Raw genomic sequence first — 12,268 nt, forward strand, 5'->3', positions numbered from 1 at the left:
ATCACAGCTTTATTGATTGATGTGATTTAAATAGTTAGCCTACCATTTCCGGGAGTGCAATTTTTATACGAATGTTTTAATATTTATATCGAACAATTTGCAATTAGTTTGCCTGTGCATTTCTTCTAATAATTGCTACTGCTGCATAACCACCACATTTTTGTGTCGAAAAATAACAAATCTTATATTCAAAAAATGAAACTCCCTTGCTATCAAAACAATACGCCTCTTGATCCTTCCTTCGATGATGACCTGAAGGACGTTCATCTTGTCTATGATTATGACGCCACAGACTCGAACGGAAAACCAGAAAAATGGAGGTATGAAATATGGTTTTTCTCAGAAAATAAAATTGTTTATGCGATTCATGGTGGTCCAATGGCAGGAAGGATTAATTATCAAACAGTTGCTTATCAATGTGTACGCCCTGGAGAAATATGGCAGATAAATTGGCTTGAAGAAACAGGCACTGTTGTGTCAATAGTTTATGACATTGTGAATAAAACGGTAAACGGACTTCTATGCTTTTCTAAGGGACATTGGGAAAATTCTGAAGCTGCTCATGGGGATAAAAGAAACCCAGATGACTTTGCTCGTTGGAGAAATTTGGCCAGGCAGGGCATTCAAACCGATCGTTTCGTCTTGGTTGAAAGGGCCCATATATTGAAATCGTTTAAAGGTCAGGGTGATTTGGAACCGATCGAACCTGATGCAATTACCTTTTAGGAAATCACTGAAGACCTACGAAACATCTTTAATATTGTGAACCAAGACAAATTAATTAGGTAAAGTATTTTTGTAGACTTTACGATTTTTTTTGTAATTTCGAAGCATACTTCGGAACACAGTTGATTTCAAAATTTTGTTGAGTAGACCTTTTTATTATTGTATTTTGATGTTTTGAACAATGTTTTTTGCTTATACCATATATGCAGTTCTCTATTTTGTTTTTGCTTTTGATCTGCAGTTTGTGAGGGGTGAAAATGAATTAAGGCCGGTAAATGCTTCACATTCTCGGCGCAACTCTATAAACTGGGTGTTATATTTGTGTAATAGAATAGCTCTAATAACCATGAGGGCATTGCTGATCTTTGCATTTTCCACTTTAATCAGTATGAACGAATAGCAGTTACTTCAGCAACTAGAGGTGGGCATTATCTCATTCCTCTTTGCTTCACATGCTGACAGTTTTGTAGTGGCAAGTATTCCAGCTAAATAATTCCTATCTAACATTTGTAACAACTGCTAAATAGGAAACTTTAATCGGCATCACTTGCTCCATCAGAAATAGGCTTATTGTAGGTGTAGGTGTTATTGCAGGGGATATTACAGTTATTATAGTTATTACAGTTATAGTTATTACAGTTACAGTTATTACAGTTATAGTTATTACAGTTATAGTTATTGCAGTTACCGTTATTACAGTTATAGTTATTGCAGTTACCGTTATTACAGTTATAGTTATTAGTGATAACTCAATCGGCACCGGGATGAAACAACACCATTGTTAATCCAAACTGTTCGCTTTTTGTCACATTCACTAGGTATGCAGAGATTCAGAATCCAAGACTCTTCACACAAAATTATGCGAATGTGAGAAACAAATTAAGAATGAAGGATTAGTCAAAAAGTCTCAGCTGTCTCGCCTATACTTCAAATACTTCTTTGAAACAATTATGAGGTACTGCATGTCTTGGAAATGTTCAACAACTGAACATAAGGTCATTTATTATAGTTATTAGAGTTATAGTTATTACAGCTATTACAGTTATTCTTATAGTTATTCTTATAGTTATTCTTATAGTTATTCTTATATGCCATTCCTATACATCTTTATCTCCATTCATGCCAAGGCCTTTGGAACCCTTTTGGCAACATCGCTGTCCTCAGTTAGGTTCTCCTCGCCATACTTTCCCCAGGTGATGTAGCCGTAGTTGGACATGTTGTTGTAGAAGGTTGCCCGGTTGTAATGGGTGAGCGGATAGCCGTTTTTAAGACGGTTGGCAAGATCTGGATTGGAAGTGTAGTATCTACTGGATCCGATGATGGTTCTATCGTTGGCATTCACAAGCTGCCGCACCCGTGTGTAATCTGGGTCGTGAAGCAAGGCTCCCGTGATCACAAACACCCCCTTCCAGATATCGGTAGCCCACTGGATGCCAATATCGGATGGGTTTGGCTTCCCATCAAAAGTCTTGAATCTCGGCTCGATAAACGAAACATACCCAATCCTGTTTCCCTCTTGGGCCCTCCTCTCCAACTCACTGAGAATGTATCCCCACGTGACGATCGGGTTCATCTTAGCATTGATACCTTCACCACCTTGGAATTGAACGTACGGAGAAAGCCGAATGGCCACATGCTCGGCACCAACTGCGTCAATCATCGCGTCGACGACCTCGAGAGCAAACCGCGACCGGTTCTCGATGCTTCCACCATACTCGTCGGTCCGGTGGTTCGACACTGCCTGGATGAACTGATCCAACAAGTACATATGTGCAGCGTGAATTTCCACAAAGTCAAAGCCCGCCTCGTCGACGGCCTTCTTGGCGGCTTTTGCCCACGATTTCACTGCTGCGTGGATCTCGTCAACTGTCATGGCTCTGAGCGGGTTGCCGGCTGCCTCAGCTCCCTTTTCATATGTGTCATCTATGTATATTGGAGAAGGTCCAACATAATCAATTCCGTGATCTTTCAAGAGTTTGGGGTTGGCAGCACGGCCCAAGTGCCACAATTGAAGCGACATGTATGAGCCCTTGCTGTGAACTTCATCCACAATCTTCTTCCAGGCCGCAACTTGCCGTGGAGTGTCGATCATGGGTGTGTTTGTGTAATAGCCGAAATCTGGAGATGGTGATGTGGCCTCTGCAATCAACAACCCTCCGTTATTCTCCGCTCTTTCTGCATAGTACTCCCTCATGGAATCCGTAGGGACCCATTCTGTAGTATTTCTGTTTCTTGTAGTTGGTGCGTACGCCAATCTGTTTTTCAAAGTCACTTTTCCAACTTTGATTGGTTTGAATAAATTCGTGTCTGCTAATGGGTGAGGCATTTTTCTTTTATTTTTTTTAATTGTGCGTGCTTAAATAAGTGCTATATATTCTATACCAGAGGGTGTGTCCCTTACCGTAAATGCAACTCTCAACAATTGTGCAGACAGCCCTATTTATGTACTTGGGTTGCTTACTAATGCTGTACTGCCTAAGGAATCAGATCATCGGCACAATTCGACACCTGCAATTTTTATTGTGTTTCGCGAAACCGTTTTATTGTGTTTGTATGATATTCCGTCCTTCACAATTTTGCCTTACGCATAATATCATAGTGCGGACACTGCTTGTTAAATTTTTTTACATGGCTAATTTTTTTTTTTTTTTTGGTAACAAGACAGATGACATGCATTGTGTGTAAATATGAGTTGTTTGTGAGTGCACCTGCTTCCAAGATGTTCTATGTGGATGGAAAGAAAAAGAAAAAACAAACGAGAAACAACAAAATATTTTTCTCTCCGCTTGATTTTATTCCACACCAGGCGCCAAAAAACACGCAGCTATAAAGTATTGCCGTTTAAAGCTGGCTCAAATCCCTAAAGCCAGCCGAGAGTAAGAAATTTAGAAAAGTAGGACAACGCTATAAACACGAGACGAAAACGATAAAAAGAAGAAATTAGTATGTGTGGAAGTGCTATATGAACATCTATCTATCCATATCTATCCACTCTAGTCACCTTTATCGGCGCTACTCGTACTATCACCCTCAATAGCATCTCTTAGCTCATCAACCACATCCATAATGGCCTCAGAAGCTGGCGAATCAGGGTAAATGTCCAAGAAGCACTCTCCAGAGTCACAACTTCAGCCTATTCTGGGGTCTAATGGCACAGATCCAAGAAATTTAACACCTAGATCCTTGGCAAGCTGCTTCCCACCGCCTGTAGTCGGCTTGAAAATCCTCGACTTACCCCCACAGTTCGGGCACACAAACCCAGACATGTTCTCCACTATGCCAAGCACCTTAATGTTCGCCTTACGGCAAAAATCCACCTCTTTTCGCACATCTAGAAGTGCAACCTCCTGCGGTGTCGTAACAACCAATTAAGGCCGTTAAATGGTATCAAAACAAATGTAAGCGCTTTTTTATCCTTACTTCATGTGCCAAGCTAATAAAACGATTTCCTACAGGTTTTATGGCTTTTTTGATAAATGGCACATATATACGGTCTTTTTGCCGGGATTTCTATTGAGAATAAAATATTTACATTATCAACAATAAGGTTTAAAGAAATGAAAGCATGTCATAGAAAAGATTTTTAAAGTGAAATTAATTTCTTCTCCTCCCTTATGTTCATCTTCTGGTATTAGAAATGCTTCTACTTACCAAAATGGTATTTTAGAGCAGAAATTTTAACATTACTTTAGGAATTCGCCCAGGATAAAAACAATAGTACCGCGTTAATATTTTTTTTCCTACAGAGACAATTGTAAGATATATACTTATTTTAATATCAAAATTGGATATCTAAAGCCTAAATTGAAAGCATTTTAGGCATATAACGTAATAATATAAAAGATTCTAAACAAACACAAAATCTGAGCTCACCAGACGGGGACATTTTGAGCAATATATTCGAGGAATTGTGGCTTTGCTCTGGCATGCAATAAGTCCTCAATTGCACTACCATATTTAATTAATTTTGGTTCACCAAAGGCGGTTTGCATCAAGCAAATACCGAAAGGTCTTGCATCTTTTCTCTGTGAAACAGGAATTGTAATTAAAGGATAACCTGCCATTGCAGCCTGTTGGAAACCAACAGTAGTAGAAGTAGGGAAAAGCAAAGCATCTAGTTTAATATTTTTTCCACTTTCAGGGTCGGTGTAGTTTAATGCATAATCTATACCTTCTTCCCTGGTAGTTCTGTGTATGTACTCAACAGCGTTCCAGTACGTTTCATCCATGATACCACCGGAGGCAAGAGATGAATTCAAAGAATCTTGACCAGAAGCAAAAGCCGGATGAACATTAGGCTCTCCACCTTCGGTACCACTGTACAAATTATTGAATTCCACAATATCTTCAAGGGATGTAATATTGGTATTCTTAATCTCGGATAGGTACTGCTTAATGTTATTGTAAAAGTCAACCTTAACAACGGTGAATTCAGACTGATTTGCCCATCCTTCAACTCCACCATAGTCCCAATTCCAGCCATCGGGGGAAATAGAAGCATAAGGATCCTTGAAGTTTGTGTTATTAACAATAGTGGCACCAGCATCTTCAAGGGTCTTCAAAGTCTCTAGTAACTCTTCAATCTCGGCACTCTTTGCCTGAGTCCAGATACCTTCCCATGGCAAGCCAAACTTTGCTCCTTTCAAAGCATTCTTGTTCGACAAGAATTTTGTATAGTCTCCATCCTTAGGAGTTTTTCCTGTTTGGTTCAAAGTAAACTCATCATTTTTGTCAATTCCATATATATGCTGTAAAACGTAAACTGCATCCTTAACCGTTCTGGCAAGTGGTCCGGTTGTATCTTGGTGATGTGATTCTGGAATGACCATGTCTCTTGAAGTTAATCCGACAGTTGGTTTAAATCCGACAACACCTTGTCTATTTGCAGGATCGACAATTGATCCATCCGTTTCTGTTCCAAGTGCGAACATAATCATGTTTGCAGCAACTGCTCCACCTGGTCCCGAAGATGATCCACCTGGGTTCACAGTCAAGTTATATGGATTTCTAGATTGTCCTCCCAAGGCTGAGTATCCTTCGGAATAATCAGATGAACGCATGTCTGCCCATTCCGACATTGCACCATGACCAAACAAAACAGCACCAGCTTCTCTTAGTTTTTTAACAACAAATGCATCCCTTGGAACAATTGAGCCAAGTAAACTGGCAGATCCTGCACACGTCTGCATTTTGTCCTTTGTAGCAAAGTTATCTTTAACAATAAAAGGTATTCCGTGAAGTGGGGATCTAACTTTACCCTTTGCTCTCTCTTTGTCCATTAGCTTTGCAATTTTAAAAGCATCTGGGTTTAGTTCCGCAATATTCTTGGTGTAAGAGTTTAACTGTAGGTAACGTTGTGTGTAGCAGGTAACCAAATCCACAGATGTCAAGATTTCTTTGGACATGTACTCCTGTAGTTGATCAATCGTAGCTTCTTCCAAGGTAACGCCTTTACATTGTTCCATAGGGAACATGTTATCATTCTGGGCAGTATTTGGAAAGCTAAAGAGGTAACTTGACTCGGAAGTGATTGTTTCCGCTGAAATATCATCCGACTTCTTATCTCTGCCTTGCAAGAGCGGTAAACCATATGCGGCTGTGGCAATGGTGACCACGTTCAAAAGTCTCTTGAAGATCATATCTGGAATGCTGATTAAGGAAGACTTCAGTACATTTGATAACGCATACAACAGGTCAATCAGTTTTCTTCAAGGAAACCACTTGGACTTATATAGTTTTTTTTGGTTTGCTTGTAATTAGGAAAAGTCATTTTCTTAAGTGATTTTGTAATGCCTTTTTGTTTGTCCATCAAATAAAAATAATAGACCCTTCTTTGGCCCAATGCTTTCCGTTCATAGTTACTTATGTATATCTACCAAACTGCCTTTGTTCTCTTTATCGCTTGCTTTTTCTTTTGTTTTCTTTTTACCGAGGTGCGATGTATTTTGTGCATCTGAGGCTCGTTTCACTGCTTCAGACTGTATTATGTTAGCCATAGGTATTCACTCTTGATCATATTTTTTTTTTCTTCTTTGCTTTTATCTTCTGGGCATTGTTATGTTAAACAATACTTATCTTCTGGGCATTGTTATGATAAACAATACTTCCCAATCAAGCAAATATAGAAGCCACCAATGAAAATGCAGTTTCTAATCATGCATAATCTTTGGCGAGACTCGGTTTTGTTCGTCGTTGCACAAGATAAAAGAAAATAATTTACTGATGATTATTATTCCGTGCAGCCGTGTTCTAAAAGCGGACAAAAAAAATATGCACGTATATATGTACATAATTTATATCAATAATTACGAATAGCCAATGAATCATCCCTACCTTACCGCTTAGGCTTCCTTGCATTGTTTTTATGATACTATCACAGTAAAGGAAGCTTCAAATTAATGTTGTTACCTGTACTATGATCCCTCCGCAAATCGGCATTATACCAAAAAAGGTCATTGCGCTTCTCTTTCTAGTGCCAAATTTGGGTATACAAAAATAGTTCAATGTTGTATAGTATTTCAAATTTGTGAGAATTTTTGCGGCCAAATTTCACTCTGCCGGGGGCAGTACCATCTAATATTTTTTTTTCTTCTTGCTTTTCCTTGATTTGTGATATAACCCTTTTGAAAGTCATTAGTTTTGATAGATTTTAGCATGCCAGTAAATTTGAAAAAGACCATATTTGTGGTAATTTATCACACGACCAATTTCCAAGCATAACAAGAAATTACATTATCGTATGTTTCAATGAATATTTTTCTCCTCTTATCTTTTTTCTCGCAAATCGGTATCCGAAAAAAGATAGAAACCGTCGGGAAGTTTTTTGTACTCTATTGTTACCAATCTTGATAAGTAAATTTTTTAGTTAGTAATTTAGGAACGTAGTACTCGTTCAATGTTATCTTGAAATATTTTTTTTTTGTTTCCTATCTATCATTGTATGTGATCGTTTTTGTCGTCAATATATGGTGGATATTGTAAATATGAATGCATTTATGAATATTGGTCATAATGATCCCTTGTGTTCAAGCATTCACTTACGTTTTCTGTAGTAAAAATTATTTAAAAAAAGGATAAAATTTATTAAATAGAGAAGTAGAAATAAAATTATTTTTGGTGCGGATCAAATTAAAAATTGAAAATTCGTCACTTACAAAGAGAAACAGGAAAATTCAGTGGCTTTCTGTTGAGTTATAGAATTCGCGGAGGAATCCGAATAGCTCGTATTTGGCTCTAAAAAGGGAGCCTGACCTGTTTCGGCAGTAGCATTACCGCCTTTTGGGGTATATTATAAGTTATCCGAAGGATTGGAAGGCATATTGATAGAATAATGGTTTATATTAAGATATATAGCGGTGATAGTCTCTAAAGAAAGAGGTAAAATAGTAACAAAATAATAATAGAGTGAGAAAATACAAGGGGTGCTGCTAGACCCCTTATATATTCTTACTCGGGGAGAGGCCACATATCCCAAATATGGGCAATGACCCGTTCAAAGTAATATAAAAAGTAATAAAGGCAATTCGCATGGCCTTAACACCAGTGAAATACAATAAAAGTAATAAAAGATAAAGTAATCCTTAAATATAATTGGTCCAAGGATGTAAATAAAGAGAAAATTTCTCGAGGTTGTGTGGTTAACAACAATTGTCTTTGCAATATTCCGCTGATGGTAGAATATTCCAACACTTTCTTCGAATAAATTATCGATTAGAGAGGGTGTACCTTTTACAGTTCCTAAGAAGGCCTAACCTATTTTGATCGTAAATAAAGGCAAACGTTGCAAATTATACTAGAATAAAAGAAAATGTAGTCTATTAGTATAATGCTATGTTCTTCAAAACGATATTCTCTCAAGAGGGAGATGATATGGCTCAAAAATATAACATTGTCTCCGTTCTCGAAGACATAATTTCTGAATAATAGGAAGTACTGTTTTAAATTATTCATTATTGGCAGATATATTTTCTGAAAGATTAATCGATACTTTTGATGATCGGTACTTATTCGGAAAAAAATTCAATGGTCTAGGAAAGAATCCTGTTCGACTATCTGCTATGAAATTCAATCAGGCCGATGCCTGGCATTTAAGTGTGACCTTCTTTTGCAACTAGAAATCTCTTAGGTCTGTTAAATGTAGTTAATTTTTCGTATAATCCCTTATCTATAGAAGCCAAACTATCTAGACGGGCCAATGTATATTTTTCCGACTAAGCAGGACTACACAGAGAATTAGTATATTTAATTTAGTGTTCTTAATTAGGGATACAGTTTGAAATACTTATTGAAAAGCATAATTAGGTGTTGTTTGTAGTGAAATTTTCCTCACATCTGTTTTCGGAGCTTGACTCGTGCTCTTTGGATTTTTCTTTTGTTCCAGAAAGAAACATCTTTCACCGATGTATTCTTTTGATGCCGATGACTATTACAGATGAACTCAACTGAAATAAAAGATTTATTTTGGGGGTAATGATGGCAAGTTACAAATTAAGAAGGTTTAACTTTGTAGTAATGCTAGACTCTATTATAGCCTCATCAAGACTACACTGTATTGATCTGTACCGAAGAAAGCCTCACCAAACAAACTTCCGCAATTTCTCTTTCATTATTTCACCTTTGTTCTACTTTTACACATTCCTTACGTCACGTATTTTTTTAATGAAAAGTAAAGAATAAATAATGAGAAAGTTCATTATTCAAAGAAGTGTTACGCTATGATGTTTCTATTTGTGAACAAGTTTTTTAAAAACTTTATTACACTTCTGGAAATAAGAAAACTCGTTGCAAAGATATGGGTTATTGCAGCAATATTCTTGCAATAATTTCTATGCTGTATACTTCAAAAGTACCATGTTTATCCACTCTGTATAGTCATCACCTATCTGGATAGAGATGCACAATATTTTGCTTTCTTGTCAGGTTCAAGGATAGCATTTGTAGAGCGTGTTATTCATATTTTGTGTATGTTACACATAGTAAGAATATCTGATCAAACAAAATGAATAATATCATCAAAAGTAAGTTTCTAACTATTGTGTCAAAAATCATAGATAGTACTTACTATTTTGCCACATGCATCATTTAAGCCCGTTTTTGTATCAATGAAGTATCTATCAAGAAGTTACATCGTATCATCAGGTTTGACCCTCATAATGAATAGTTATCATTAATATGTGAAGGTAGATCATGAAATAACATTCAATAGGATACCTGCCTCCTAATGAAGTAGGTGATAGTTTTTAAATTTGGCCAAAAGTGATGGGTTGACCCAAGATATGTTCGTATCTATTAAAAAACAAAACTAACATTTTGTTGATACTCTATTTTGTCGTTAAGCTGGTAATGAACATATACTTTCCAAAAAATCTTGGCAATCAAGCTGCTGGCATCTATATGTCGAGGATTTCATCTAAAAGTGGCAGCAGTTCGAACGGAAATGCAAAGAAATGCAATAAGCAGTCGCCAGACCCGCTTTAATTGTCTGCATTCAAAAGGTTGCGATAAGACAGAACAACATTCATAAAAGTTTCTTTTCAATAGCTTAGTGAAAAATTCGAATGTTAAAGGAGAGTGCCAGCATCAGAGTTTTTGAGGAATCGGCGTGTTAGCATATTTTGCAGTCAGCAATACAATTAATGATGTATTCAATTATGTGTGGAAAGTAGAGATAACGGGTATATTAAAGAGTTGGAAATGCATAGGCCGTTAGACTTCTTGTACAACCAACTCGTCGTGGGTTCATGGTAAAAAGTTGCACGTTCAAAGGAGCGAGCAAATAATGAGGCAAAGAAGGGATCATTACCGTATTCGAACACACCGTAATCGTTTTAAACGAAGTTACGGATACATTGTTAATTGAGGCAAAATATAGGTGGAATATTTAGGTGATTTAATTTTAAGTGTGATGCCAATTACTTTATGAAGTTTCTCGTTATAACTAGTATATTGAATGTCTTTAAGGCTGGAGAAAGGAAAGGCATAAGTAAAATAAGAAAGAAGGCAAAATGGGCTTAATAAAAAGGGGATATGCACATACTTAAAAGCTTTTATTCATTATGAGCGAGGCTTTCCTGGCATAAACAAGGCGGGTAGTTTTATGTAGATGCAACTGTCGAGGTATCTATTTCATTGGAGTTATCGATATCGGTGGACGGGAAAGATAGTCGGCAACAGTGTTTGTATTGCCCGGGATGTAGTCTATCCCAAGGCGATATGGAATCATTTCTTGAATCCAGTGAAGATATTTAGGATTTGGGTTATCGGATTTGAAGATACGCACAAGTGCTTTGTGATCGGTTTGCACTACGATCTTTTGACCATTTGCAATGAAGTAATGAAATGCACGGGTCGCAAATAGAATAGCATAGAGTTCCTTATCGGTAATAGTCCAATTTAGCTGAGGTCGTTCAACTTCGAAGAACGGTAGGCGACAGGATACCAGTGCAAATCGTGTTTTTGCCAAAGAGCAGCACCAACAGCATAGCTGCTAGCATCAGTGGTTATCTTGATAGGTAGGTCATGTTGAAATGGATGAAGAGCAAAAAACTCGATTTCAATTTTGCGTAGTTGCTCGAAAGCAGCTTGGCATTCTAGTGTCCAATCAAACCTAGCGCCACTTTTTAGAAGCTGTGCCAATGGGGGTGCAGTTAAACTGAGATTTCGATTGAAAGCAGACATATATGCAAGATGCCCAAGAAAATTTTGAACGTCCTTCTTAGTTTTTGGCGGGGAAATAGCTCGGATAGTCTGTATGGTGGATGATTGCGGGGTAACTTCGACACCACTGGAAGTAGCAGTAAAGGTGTAGCCAACCCAAGTAACAGTTGACTTAAAAAAGTTACATTTCTCAAAATCAAGGTGTAGACCATTTTCGGAAAGAAGGGAGCATACTTGATGAAGAGCTTTCTTGTGTGATTCAAAGTCAGGTGAAAACACAAGAATGTCATCAAGATAGCAGCGTGTAAATTCAGAAAAAGGAGACATAAGAGAAGTTATGAACCGACAAAAGAGCTCAGGGGCATTGCTTAAGCCTGTGGGTAAAACCTGCCAACAAAAATATCCAAATTTCGTATTAAACGTAGTAAGCGACTGGGTTATCGGGTCCAATCTTAGATGTTGATAGGCCTGCTTTAGACTAAGTGTAGAAAAAATAGAACCGTGAACTTCTCTTGTTAAAGTTTGGAAACTGTCAATCGACGAAGAAAGAGGCACCGTAATGTCATTGAGCTGACGATAATCAATAGTCATATGTGGCCTATTTGCTTGTCTGGTGATAAAGGAAACCGAATAAAGCTTTGTAGGTTGCACGGGAGCTATAAATTGAGCAGCAAGCAATCTACCTACTTCTTCGCACATAAACGAACTGTCCTCAAGAGTAAGCTGTGGTAATGGCCTAGAACGCCAATTTGGGGAATCAACAGTGAGATCGAACCGATAGTCGGAATCTCGCCTTGGTGGAAGAGTCAACGGGCTGTCGGGATAAGAATGACGGAGTTTCGTGACAGCATCCACAATAAGCTGATCATTAATGCACGATAAAGCG

General features: G+C 37.7%; 4 protein-coding genes across 4 annotated transcripts; 1 reads left to right on the forward strand and 3 right to left on the reverse strand.

Annotated features, from left to right (window-relative positions):
• Nucleotides 1–195: 195 nt before the first annotated feature.
• BRETT_001543 (uncharacterized protein) lies at nt 196–726 on the forward strand (the record flags this gene model as incomplete). Its single annotated transcript, XM_041280091.1, has 1 exon — nt 196–726. The coding sequence occupies one exon, from the start codon at nt 196–198 to the stop codon at nt 724–726; it is 531 nt and encodes a 176-aa protein (XP_041134593.1).
• A 1,117-nt stretch (nt 727–1,843) lies between these two features.
• On the reverse strand, nt 1,844–3,052 carry BRETT_001544 (uncharacterized protein; the record flags this gene model as incomplete). The annotated part of the gene is made up of 1 exon (XM_041280092.1): nt 1,844–3,052. The coding sequence occupies one exon, from the start codon at nt 3,050–3,052 to the stop codon at nt 1,844–1,846; it is 1,209 nt and encodes a 402-aa protein (XP_041134594.1).
• A 667-nt stretch (nt 3,053–3,719) lies between these two features.
• On the reverse strand, nt 3,720–3,992 carry BRETT_001545 (uncharacterized protein; the record flags this gene model as incomplete). Its single annotated transcript, XM_041280093.1, has 2 exons — nt 3,720–3,805; nt 3,902–3,992. 2 exons carry the CDS (start codon nt 3,990–3,992, stop codon nt 3,720–3,722), a joined length of 177 nt encoding a protein of 58 aa, XP_041134595.1.
• Nucleotides 3,993–4,595: 603 nt separating this feature from the next.
• Nucleotides 4,596–6,365, reverse strand: BRETT_001546 (uncharacterized protein; the record flags this gene model as incomplete). Its single annotated transcript, XM_041280094.1, has 1 exon — nt 4,596–6,365. The coding sequence occupies one exon, from the start codon at nt 6,363–6,365 to the stop codon at nt 4,596–4,598; it is 1,770 nt and encodes a 589-aa protein (XP_041134596.1).
• Nucleotides 6,366–12,268: the final 5,903 nt, after the last annotated feature.

The sequence above is a fragment of the Brettanomyces bruxellensis genome, chromosome 1, assembly GCF_011074885.1.
Source record: "Brettanomyces bruxellensis chromosome 1, complete sequence".
NCBI classification, from domain to species: domain Eukaryota; kingdom Fungi; phylum Ascomycota; class Pichiomycetes; order Pichiales; family Pichiaceae; genus Brettanomyces; species Brettanomyces bruxellensis.